General features: G+C 37.7%; 1 protein-coding gene across 5 annotated transcripts in view; it reads right to left on the bottom strand.

The window, feature by feature from the left end:
• Window positions 1-10813, bottom strand: part of SYT9 (synaptotagmin 9) — a 71697-nt gene that overhangs the window by 1814 nt on the left and 59070 nt on the right. The window contains exons 4-8 of one of the 5 annotated variants that reach the window (XM_014938326.1): window positions 6981-7101; window positions 5766-5937; window positions 4989-5118; window positions 4246-4402; window positions 2101-3048 (exon numbers count right to left, since the gene is read on the bottom strand). In XM_014938326.1, coding sequence (XP_014793812.1) covers window positions 4295-4402; window positions 4989-5118; window positions 5766-5937; window positions 6981-7101 — 531 coding nt within the window. In that variant the 3' untranslated portion in view covers window positions 2101-3048; window positions 4246-4294. Of the gene's footprint in view, window positions 1-2100; window positions 3049-4245; window positions 4403-4988; window positions 5119-5765; window positions 5938-6980; window positions 7102-10813 lie in introns of those variants that run through there. The other 4 variants (XM_014938327.1, XR_001411507.1, XR_001411506.1 and 1 more) reach the window with 4 other exon arrangements.

Here is a 10813-nt window from a genome sequence, read left to right as displayed (position 1 = left end):
GGGGGGTAAAGAAACAAAAGAGAACAGAAATGCTTTTAATGTCTTATGACTTTGGTGGAAACAGATAAATATTTCAGCACTCAGCTGCAGAAGGGTTGTGCTGCGAGTGTTTGGTGAGAATATCACACAACTGCCCATTACACTCTGCCTCAGTGTCAGTACCTTGAAAGGCTTTTTCATTGACACTCACTGCTTTTGCATAAAATAACATCTGAAATAGTGGCTTGTTATGGAAAACTAAAAGTAACAGTTTAATAGCACATTGTTAATGAGTGAAGTGGGATTATGATCTTGCTGAGATGCATTTCTAAGGGATTTCCTTTTCTATTTTGGAATTATGATACTTGTCATACAGTGTGATTATGCATTCACAGGAAATAAGAAAACAAATGAGGGTTCCAGCTTTGAAATTATTCTTGCGAGCCTTCTAGTAATTTACCTCTCAGAATCATAGTTCAGATAAGAAGGACTGAACAGTAATGGGATCATCATTTTCTCTGGGTTTCCAGGTGATTTTGTAGCAGTAGATCCTCTGTTTCTTCCAATGTACTATTGTATTAGCATACTACAGTCCAAAGATAGCAGCAGTGTCCTGACTGGCCCACCAGAACCATAACATGAAAATATTTCAGGTCTAGGGAATAGCATTTCTTGAGTGGAGTATAAAGGTGAAGGGTGAAATATCCAAATATAGAAAATAGCTATCATTCCATATATGCACTATGATAAGGCAGATATTTGTAAAAAGCACATAGTAATGCCACAGCCTGAGTAACAGTTTGCAAGTCATGAGTTAGCAAGAATTAGGAGAATTTAATAAAAAATTGGGTTTTCTTCCTCGTCCCCAAGACTTTAAGGTGTGCTGGATTCCACTTTTCTACTTTATATGCTCACTGTGCAGATTTTTTATTATTTTTTTTTTTTAAATAGAACTCTGTTCAAAATCACTCTCTTGATGCCAGACCCTTGAGCATTAAATAAACTGAGTATGGTAATAAAATTAAAAAACACTGGCAATTATAATGATACAGCTTTTCAGTTGATGCCCCTTTGAGTTGCTAGGGACAAATCTTAGAAAGGCTCCTGCACTCTTCCATGGATACCAAATGAGGCTGCTGCATAGGTGTTTTCTTTTTTATAGAAGCTATTGTTGCTAACATTGCAGTGGGAAAGCGTGTGGCTGCCTGCTCTGCATTCCAGGCAGGATGCATTTATAATGAGTTGTCCAGGAAATCAAAGAACTCTACTCCAAAGGAAGAGGTCTTCCTTCTTTGCTTATGCCCGTCTCTCCATGTTGACTCCCCAGAGATGGGCCTGAGTAAAGAGTGCAGGATTTTGCCTGGAGTGATGATCATGATCATGCATGAACACATATGAACGTTGTATCATATCACTAGTCTGCTGATATAAAGCTGCAGTTGAAAGTGTCGTTTTGCCAGGGCAACTTTATACCTGTTTTTTTTTCTTCTGGAAATGCCCAATTACCCATCTGAAATTTTGCTTGTGTGAGTTTTGAGGAGTTTAGCTTGCGAGGGTTATCCTTTTATGTGGTAGCTATATTCTACATGGCATGGCATGAGACTTTGAGAAGCACTGACTTACAGTACTTCTGCTTTAGAGCTGCAAGATCCAAGTTTTCCTGCAAGTGCCAAGCTATGCTTTACCCACTAGCAATTCCGATTTTCTGGAAGATCCTCAACTGATAGGTTATAAAACTAATTTTTCAGATTTTGGAACAAATTTTCAAATATTTTCTTCAATCTGTGCATGCATATTTGTGTTGGCAAAATTGCTTGGTGAGCATTCAACACATACAAGACATGAAGCAGTGTGTGTGCACATAAACTTATCTGACCTATATATCAAGACCAGGGCTCCCTCTCTGTAAGTATGTAGCAGGCAACTAGATTGTATAAAATACCCATACTCTGCGTTTTTGTTTTTTAAATAAAAGTCCTGATGTAAAAACTTGAATCAAATTCTCTCCAGAAAAGTTTGAAGGGAAAGAGAACTCCATGCATGGCTAAATAAGTGGCAGAAATTTATCCCAGGGGCTCTTGTTCTGGGAAATAGATTTCATCATGTGAAAGAACTCAGTGATTTGATTATTTTTTTTTAATGGTCAGAATTTGTCAGCATTTACAATATACCATCATGTAAAATAGCCCTGTTAATTGTACTACAAATAATAAAATCTTCACAGGCACTATGTATTTGGAACAGCATTTTACAATAGCATTGTGTGTGTGTGCAGATGCACACGTGTGTGTGTGTTTGTATGATGGAGCGTGATATGCTTCCAACTTTTTGCAGCATCATGGACACAATTAAGAAACATCGACTGGGAAATCATTTACAAAGGTTGAGAACTAACAGCCTCCGTGTTATACAGATGGGTATCTCCTTTCTAAAAGAACATACTGTTATTGCAAATACCGTATGTATCTTGTTCTCACCCAACAGAATTTTTTTTTTTTAGTTTTTCAGATTTGAAGGATTTCTGAAAATAACCATATTAATTTGTGTTCATGTAAGGTGAAAGGAGGCATCAACTGAGACTGAGGACACCAAAAAATAAATGTCTGATGACAATAATTCTTGAAAAAAAATGATTTAGAAAGCTATCCATTCACAATGCTGCACCTTTTTTGCAAATACAAGAACCACATTTGTTGCCGCTTCCCATAATTGTTAGTTTTCATTGCTATCATGTTTCTTGTAAAACCTGGGTTATTCTAATGAACAGAAACGATGACTTAAATTTGGGTAATGCTTATGACCATACAAATAATCTATCAGTAGCAATAGTGTCAGCTGGAGAATTAATGCTACAATGGATAACATCACGCTACTTGAAACCAATAGCTCTTCACACAGTAGAAGACTGAGGGTCCTATTCAGCAAATATTCAGGGTCCTATGGCTGTGGCCACAGAGGTTCCAGAAGCTGTCGCTGAGTCTAATCCTGATTCAGGAACCAAAATGATATGCTGTGTATATATTTCTCTGCACAGCCTGGATGCGCTGGACACCCTCCCCCACTTGATTCCTGGGAAGGAAAAAAATATGTCTCTGTTTAGCTCAGTGACATGAAAAGCAATCCACAGTAATGAATCTAAAGGAGTTAGCCAGGCATGTATGAAAAGAAGAGGATGCCTGTAAAAAGGCAAGAGCTGTCAAAACCTAATTGTGGGCTCTGGCTGCAATAAAATTTATCAGAGGGAAGACAGGTTGGATATAAGGGTGGAAACAACTTGTGCTAAGAGACACATCTCGTGTTCAGGGAAATAGTAACCACTACACTGCTCCCCGTGTGCTTTGTCAGGCCATTCCTATCAATGCTTGGCTGCTGCTGGGAGCTTGATGATGTGTTTTCTAAGTCCCAAATGTCCATTTCAAGTAGACATTTCAAGTGTGGCACTTTGCTAGCTGGCCATTGAGGGCACAAACGTATATAGGCAGATCTCCCCCATTTTTCTCCATCTTCTTTCACAGCATACTTGCATGCTGGCAGCACTTATGCTCCGAAAAGGCATGGAGTGTTCCTGCTGCAACAGAGCCTGCGAGCACTCAAACATCTCCCTGCTGAAACTGTGCTCCTGAGCTGCCCGGGCACCAGTAAATGTAATTGCTTAGGGAAACAGGACAGGACTGGTATTTTTGCCATTGTAGCAAATTTCCTATTGCTTTACAATTATCACAGAATCACAGAATCTTCTAGGTTGGAAGGGACCTTAAAGATCATCTTGTCCAACCGTCAACCTAACTGACAAAAATAGACACCCACACAACAAACAAGGAGCATCATCACTAAACCATACCTCCCAGCACTTCATCAACCCCATATTTTGAACACCTAATGGTGTTCAAAATGTATGGAATGTATGGAACTGCCTAGTGTTAGTGCTTACAAGCAAGCAGGTTAAGTCCTCAGCTGTATTCTAGTAACGTGGCTGCACTCTGAAGCATAGTGTATATGCAGAGAGGCTGCTTACGGCATTATTTGTGGCTTGATATGAATACAATGATCTTTCCTGCCTCTCAGCATTGGGGTTACACTGTGGTTGGTTGTAAACATGGTAGTTTCTTTTGACTGGCATTACTGCAACAGTAAAAGTAAGTTATGGTAACTCTTAGGAAGCAATTTAGTTAGATCTTTCATGAATTTTTATATCTCATGAATCAGGATTAGCATTTCCTGTCTTGGGGAGAGGATTAGACAGAGGGATTAAAAGGACATCTTTACCCCACTGGACTCTCTGGAATAGCCCCTGAGGATATGGCTAAGAAAGAGTTCAACAGGAATGCCAAATTTCTGCTGAATAGGTTAAAAGGGTGAGGAAGCCTCTTCGGCAGCCATCCAAGCGCAGAAGACCTGCATAACATTTCTGCTGAATAGGGCCCTAAAGACAAAAAACAAAACAAAACAAAACAAAAAAAACCATAGGAACCTTGAAAAGCTTTTGTGATTGAGTGGCTTCTTATCAACGCCTCAGATCTCCAGAGACACTTAAACATATTTTTTTTCAGTGCAGTTAGGCCTCCCTTGAGATGTGCTAGTGGCATGGATGACATATTCTTACAAAAGGAAAAGTCAGATGAGATTGTTATATATATATATATATTAAAAAATAGGTCTTGGTTGTTCTGTAAACAAGGTCCATTTCTTTATATCAATTACCAGTGAAAGTTACCCAAGATCTTATTTAAAAAACAAAACCAAACCCTTAATCTATTGTATAATGTTTGGTGTTTTGATGTATATATTAAAGACATTAATTACTTTCTGTCCCCCTAAAATTGGAAGGAGCATACTTAACTTGCGTGTTATGTTTGACTTTTAATATTGCTGTTCCTGAGCTGTTTTCTAGGATTTAGTGCATGCATGTGGATCTTGGTATTGCTCATAAAATTTGATCCAAATTCTAATGCTATATGGAAGAATATTCACAATTATAGCAACGGGGAAACAAGAAATCAAAGTCTTACCTCTGCAAGAGGATGCCAATGAGCAATGGGTTTCCGAGGGTAGGAGAGCATTTCGTTCCAGTGGTCACGACCTAGACTTTCTGCATCGTTGCCTACTTGACATACTCCAATGACCTCATTGTGACCTACACTGTGAAAATGTTCCATAATATTTTTTTCTTAAAATTTTACCTTTAGAACCATACCATTTACATATTTCATTAGAAACATTAATCACAGATTTTTACAATTTTTTTCCTGAAAAATTTAATAAATTATAAAACACATTAATTTGCTTCTTGGATTTCCCACTAATCAGTATAATTTAATATTTTCTCCGTTATAGCATGCACTGTGTGTCTGTGTGCATTTGTTTCTTATTTTTGCATGAAGAATGTAAAAAGTTCTTTGCCTTCATTCTGTAATTAGTTGCAAAACCAAGTAAACTCTAGGCCACAATTTTAGAAATGCAGGTGTGTGTCTAAGAGGTTAGCGTAATTGTGCACAAACAGAACGTCAATATGTGGACTGTCTGATTATATGTTCAGTTATTTCAGTTCTGGCAAACATATATGCAGCTTAGTTATATTAGCTATGGATGCAAATCTGTACTTTAAGATTTAGAAAAGAAATTTTGCCTGCCAGTACAAGAAAGTTTAGTCTTCTACCAAAATCAACATGACATTAATTTCCCATTTATTGGGAAAAAAATGATAACTTTGTTTCTGGATGCAAATCTACTGTGCAGGATTTTGTAAGCCAATAGATGATACTATTTTACAGCTACAGGTATCTCACCGGTCATAATCCATAACAGCTATCGACAAGTTAATTTGGTCAATGTTTTCTGGAGGGACGTCAAAGACTATGGCTTCATTGTAAACGGGATTAAGGGTATTCCTCTTGGTGGAAGTTTTTCTTTTCTTTAGTCGCCTTCCTTCACACATTAAAGAAACCTTCACGTAGGGATCTGTGTGAATCATAAGAACAACATTGGTTTTCTTTCCTTGTTTCTAAGCAAACATAAATGGAAAGGAGCAGCCTTTTTTATGCCCATATCTGCTTGCAGAATTAGTCACCTGGACCTGACTGGAATTTGAGCTTCTTTATTACCATGGCATGCCTGGGAGGCAGTGGAGCTTTGAAAGCTTTACCTGGTTGACTGCTTAGAATGAACAATTTAGGCTCAAGAAGCTCCTTGTTGTGTACCGGCTTCTCAAAGGGTATTAAAATATCCACTGAGCCGTGTTATACATGACTGTTTTATACAACAGCCTCTGTATCAGCCTATTTATAACAGCCTAATTACTTGTACAGATTTGTAGGACAGACAGGAGATCACAATATTTTGCAGAGTGGGACTTACTGATGTACGGTTAAATATAATTCAAAGTGTAACAATTAGTGGCTTATATTTCTCAAGAGTATTATAATTATTTTTAAACTCCTGCATGTAGTAAAAAAAAACGATACTTCTTTTTAGCTCCTTTCTGAGAGTTCTACAACTCCCTGCTAGTATTTATTTCTTACTTAAATTAGATTTTTGGTTTGATCATCAATTTTTGAAAGGGTTGCTGAAAGGAAACTGGGATGATTACTGTTTGGTCCATATGCCAGCAACAGCACAATTGGCTCAGTGGCTCTTGGGGGTTGTCAGAGAGGGTCAGTCTGCCTCACTGCCGTAACCATAACAAATAGGCTGCTGTACAAACAAATTCCCAGTGTTATGAACGCATTTTGGCCAACTCATGCTTTACTGAATCACAGTCACTTTAGAAATAATAATCTTCAGGTTTTTTTAGGAGCAGATTATTTTAAACTAGTGGCTGCAATGGGAGAAACTAAAATATATGCTATTTATTTCTTAGAAAATCCTATACTCAAGTAACTCAAGAGCTTGCAGTCTAAGAACTCTCTCTCTTCTCAAAAATCATTCTGGGATTTGACATGCTGGATTCTGTGTCTCAGGAGGGAAATAGAGAAACTGGCATTGAGAATTAAATTAATTCCTACCTGATGCTCCTGTGATATCCATTGCCTTTAAATTTCTTGCCTTTATTATTGTAATAGTTAGTCTACCAGCTGTTGGAAGGTAGCAGAGTGAAAACATCAGGTCACCAAGGTCCACGTTATCCTGTTCCAAGGAAAGAGAGATAATGTGAAGCAATAATAACAGGAGCTAAAGATAAAACATACCTTTGGGAATCTACAGTTATGCAAGGAAAAGCTGAATTCTTATTCTGAAAAATATCTGAAAAAAAGACATCCATCTGCATACAAGGTTCAAGTCGCGACTTTTGTTGCTAGACCACCAAATTTCTCAAGTGTAAACATGGTTATAGTTCCTAACAATGAGTCCTTAGAGATGAAACACTTTTATCTGATGAGGTACATCGTAAGGCACTGGAATATCTTTGTTCTATTTTATGTTTTGTATTGATTTGCATGTATCATTGACAAGCTGCAACAGGTCACTGTGCGTTTCCTTCTGGTCTGCAAAGGGATACCCATAGAGAGGTTCATGGAAAAAAAAACATCGGTTGTGCAGGGCATCAAGGTTGCATAAACTCAGGTACAATAGGTGTGAAGTCGCTATAGTCTCCACCAGAATTAGAGTAAGGACATTACTTCCTGTGCTTTGCACAAACAAACTCCTTCAGGTAACCTTCTCCACCTGTTTCATTGATAGAATGATTTGCAGCCCTTTCATGTGTCATTGGCATCAGAAAGGTAGTAGAAAACGAGCAAACACAGTTTGCAGTTACAAAGCATCTGTCTTGTTTGTTTCCTTTTTTTAAAGGAAAAAAGGAAACTCTTTTATAAAAAATACAGTCAATGAAGGATTGTATTAAATTATTTGAAGTTTTTAATTTGATTTTATTTGATTTGCATTTTTTTTTTGACTGAGCAGTGAACTGATACTTTCATAGGCCTATCTCCTGTAACCTAATATTTAATTTTTGACTGAAAAAAGTTATCCTGTCTGGTAAATTCAAAGCTATGTTGCAGGTTTTATAGGGAAGAGAAACACAGCTGTTGTGGAGTATGTGTATCTTGCCTACTTAGCTTTCCCACGTTGGCTCCTTCTGTGTCAGTCACCAAATAATGAAGGTTGGTGGGTGACATATAAAGTGAGTGAAAATACCTTGAAACAGCACCAAACAGGTTAGTGTTTGTCTCTGAGCTAGTTGTTATATAAACCAATGTCCAGAGCGTATGTAGTCACTTTACGTAGCTTGATAAGTTAGCAGAGGAGACAGGCAGGACAGAAAGAATTGCTGTCACACAGTTGTAGAAAAATGTTATGTCAGAAAGGATTTCTAGATGTCACTTGATCCAACCTCTGGCTCAAGAGAGGCATCTTCACATTAGTGGTCAGCTCATGCAACGAAAAAAGAAAATAATGTACATTCATTCAGAAATAGGTTTCTTCCTTGTGCTGTTACTGGAGAGAGATGCTGTGAAGGAAGGAAAAAGGTGATATTCTGGGCCCTTTGTCAGTAATAACTAGCTTTAACCCTGATTTAACTTCATCAACTATCATCTCTTCCATTCTAAAGATCAGTGTTTTGTGGTAGCTGTAAAGATAATACAGGTTGTGAGAATATCAAGATAGCTGATATGACTCACTCTGTTTAGCATCTCTTGAAGGCTCATGCTTGGAAGCAGACCTGCTGCAACAGACTCTGTGTCACTGAGTCACTTTGTGGATCAAAGTGCTGTTTGAGAAGGTGATGCTGTAGGAAGTCCTACAGGCTAAAGTGAAGTCAGGACACCCAGGAGAAATTTCTCTTGGCTAACACCTGCACTTTACATTATAGGAGGCATAACCGATGTCTGAAATTCTGTATTCAACTCCAGTGCTCCACGTGCTGATTAGGTAATTCATTATTTGAGTATTGTAAATACTATACTGTTACTATGAAATTCAAGAGTTTCCATTCCAGAGTTGATCATCCTGAATGAATATTTTAAAACTTTTTAACAGTTCTTATCAAGAAGTTAATAGGTAAATGAATTACTATACAATTGGTTTAGTTACAAATTCCAAGAAAAATGTTAACTCTCTGCATAAATTAACTGGTTATGAAAGAATGGAACATATGTGTTGAATGCAGTGTTAGAAATTATGCCATAATAGACTTATCCAGAAGCTTTGCTTTACGTTTGAAAAATAACCATCACCTAGACTGTGATTATTATTTTTTTTTTAGCAAATGCTATATTGACGGTAATACTTTCTTGATGCTTTTTCGAAAATTGCACTAGACATTATACAGGAAAATCATTGTTAAACTGGAAACAGAGCCTGTAATTTCTTCAGTCTTTCCCAATTCTAGAAGTTTCAGGTGTTAGAGCAATAGATCACAGATGATTGTGAGATTCAGTCAGTTTGTAAACCAATGCTAGTAGTAATCTAACCATGGCAGTCTGAGAATGTAATTGAAGGAAAGCTTGCAGGCAGCAGCAGAAGAAAGACATACTTCTGGGCATGCAAATCCTTCTTTCAGTCTGAAAAAGAAGCCCTGTCTTCTCACACTTTAATTTGATTCGCAGGGAATTTGTTACTCCATAATACTGGTTACTTGTAAATGCTTTCTTGATTTTGGAAAGACTTTTCCTAACAAAGTGAGCCTTTCCCAATGCCTTAGCCTTTTCACTTGGTTTACCCCTATTTTCTATAATAAAAGGGCAACATTTTTAACTGTTGCAAACATTGTAAATATTGCTGTTGGGGCTTCAAGGTTCAACTGAAGTAGGGTGTGTTCTTTAAAGACTACCACAAACTGTGACTGCACCACAGGATTTGCATGTTCATCTGTCTAACTGCAGTGGAACAGGCAACATGCTCTGACTGGAGATCACAGGTATGACCAGTACATCCAGCAAAGTCCTTACTATAAATTCAGTTTTTTAACAGAACCGAGGTCTATGTAACAGAGAGGATTATTGCACATCTTCACGGGTTATAAAATCACTGAGCCACATGGCTTAAGCCATGGATTTTCACTAAAGGTATACTGTATTATCAAGAAATAGCTTTAAGGAACAAAATTAACAAGCATAGAGGGTAGGATCTTCTGCAAGGATTACACTTCTGTTTGAATTGAGTACTTATGTGTTACTATGTATGCTCGACAAAGTGTGGTGATATAAATATTACACTGCCAAAGACATTTTAAAAATCCTGCTTAGGAAAAGATTTCATAATATTGTACATTATCAAGTCATGCATTTTGTGCATTCCACATTTGTGTCTAACTTTATTTAGTGTGGTAGTAACACATACTGTGCATGTTACAGTGCAATCAGGACAGCCCTAATATAATCAGACCAAAAGGCTTGTTAATAGTATTAACAACTTCAAAGAAAATATTCAAAAGATAATTAAATTACAATAATAATTTATTTATATGAGTGTGGCCTATATTATTTTTATTTTGGTTTTGTTCAGCAGGAGGCATATTTTAAGAACCGAATAAATATGCTGTGATAAACACACTAACATCCAAGCTCCTCTCCCATTGCCCTCAAATAACGGTCCACAATCAAAGCATTGCCTCCATTTTAATCTATAACCTGCTCATTCTGGTATTCTAAAAAACGTAGAACAAGATTGGTGTCTGCTTTGCTTTTCCAGTGCCCCAGGCTTTAGCTTCAGGCTTGGGGTGATGGCTTTGTGCCTTGATGGTGTGAGCTGTGCCGTAAGGTGAACCACCCAACCTCTCTGATGTTGGTTTCTGAAAAACCTGCCTAGGACTCCGTGCAGCCCTGAGGAAAGGGACTTGGGGGTTCTGGTGGACGAGAAGCTGGACATGAGCAGGCAGTGTGCAGCTGCAGCCCAG

Source organism: Calidris pugnax, unplaced genomic scaffold (assembly GCF_001431845.1).
Source record: "Calidris pugnax isolate Ruff unplaced genomic scaffold, ASM143184v1 scaffold93, whole genome shotgun sequence".
NCBI lineage: Eukaryota > Metazoa > Chordata > Aves > Charadriiformes > Scolopacidae > Calidris > Calidris pugnax.
The sequence above is the reverse complement of the archived record's forward strand: the minus strand, read 5'-3'. Positions and strand labels throughout refer to the sequence as shown.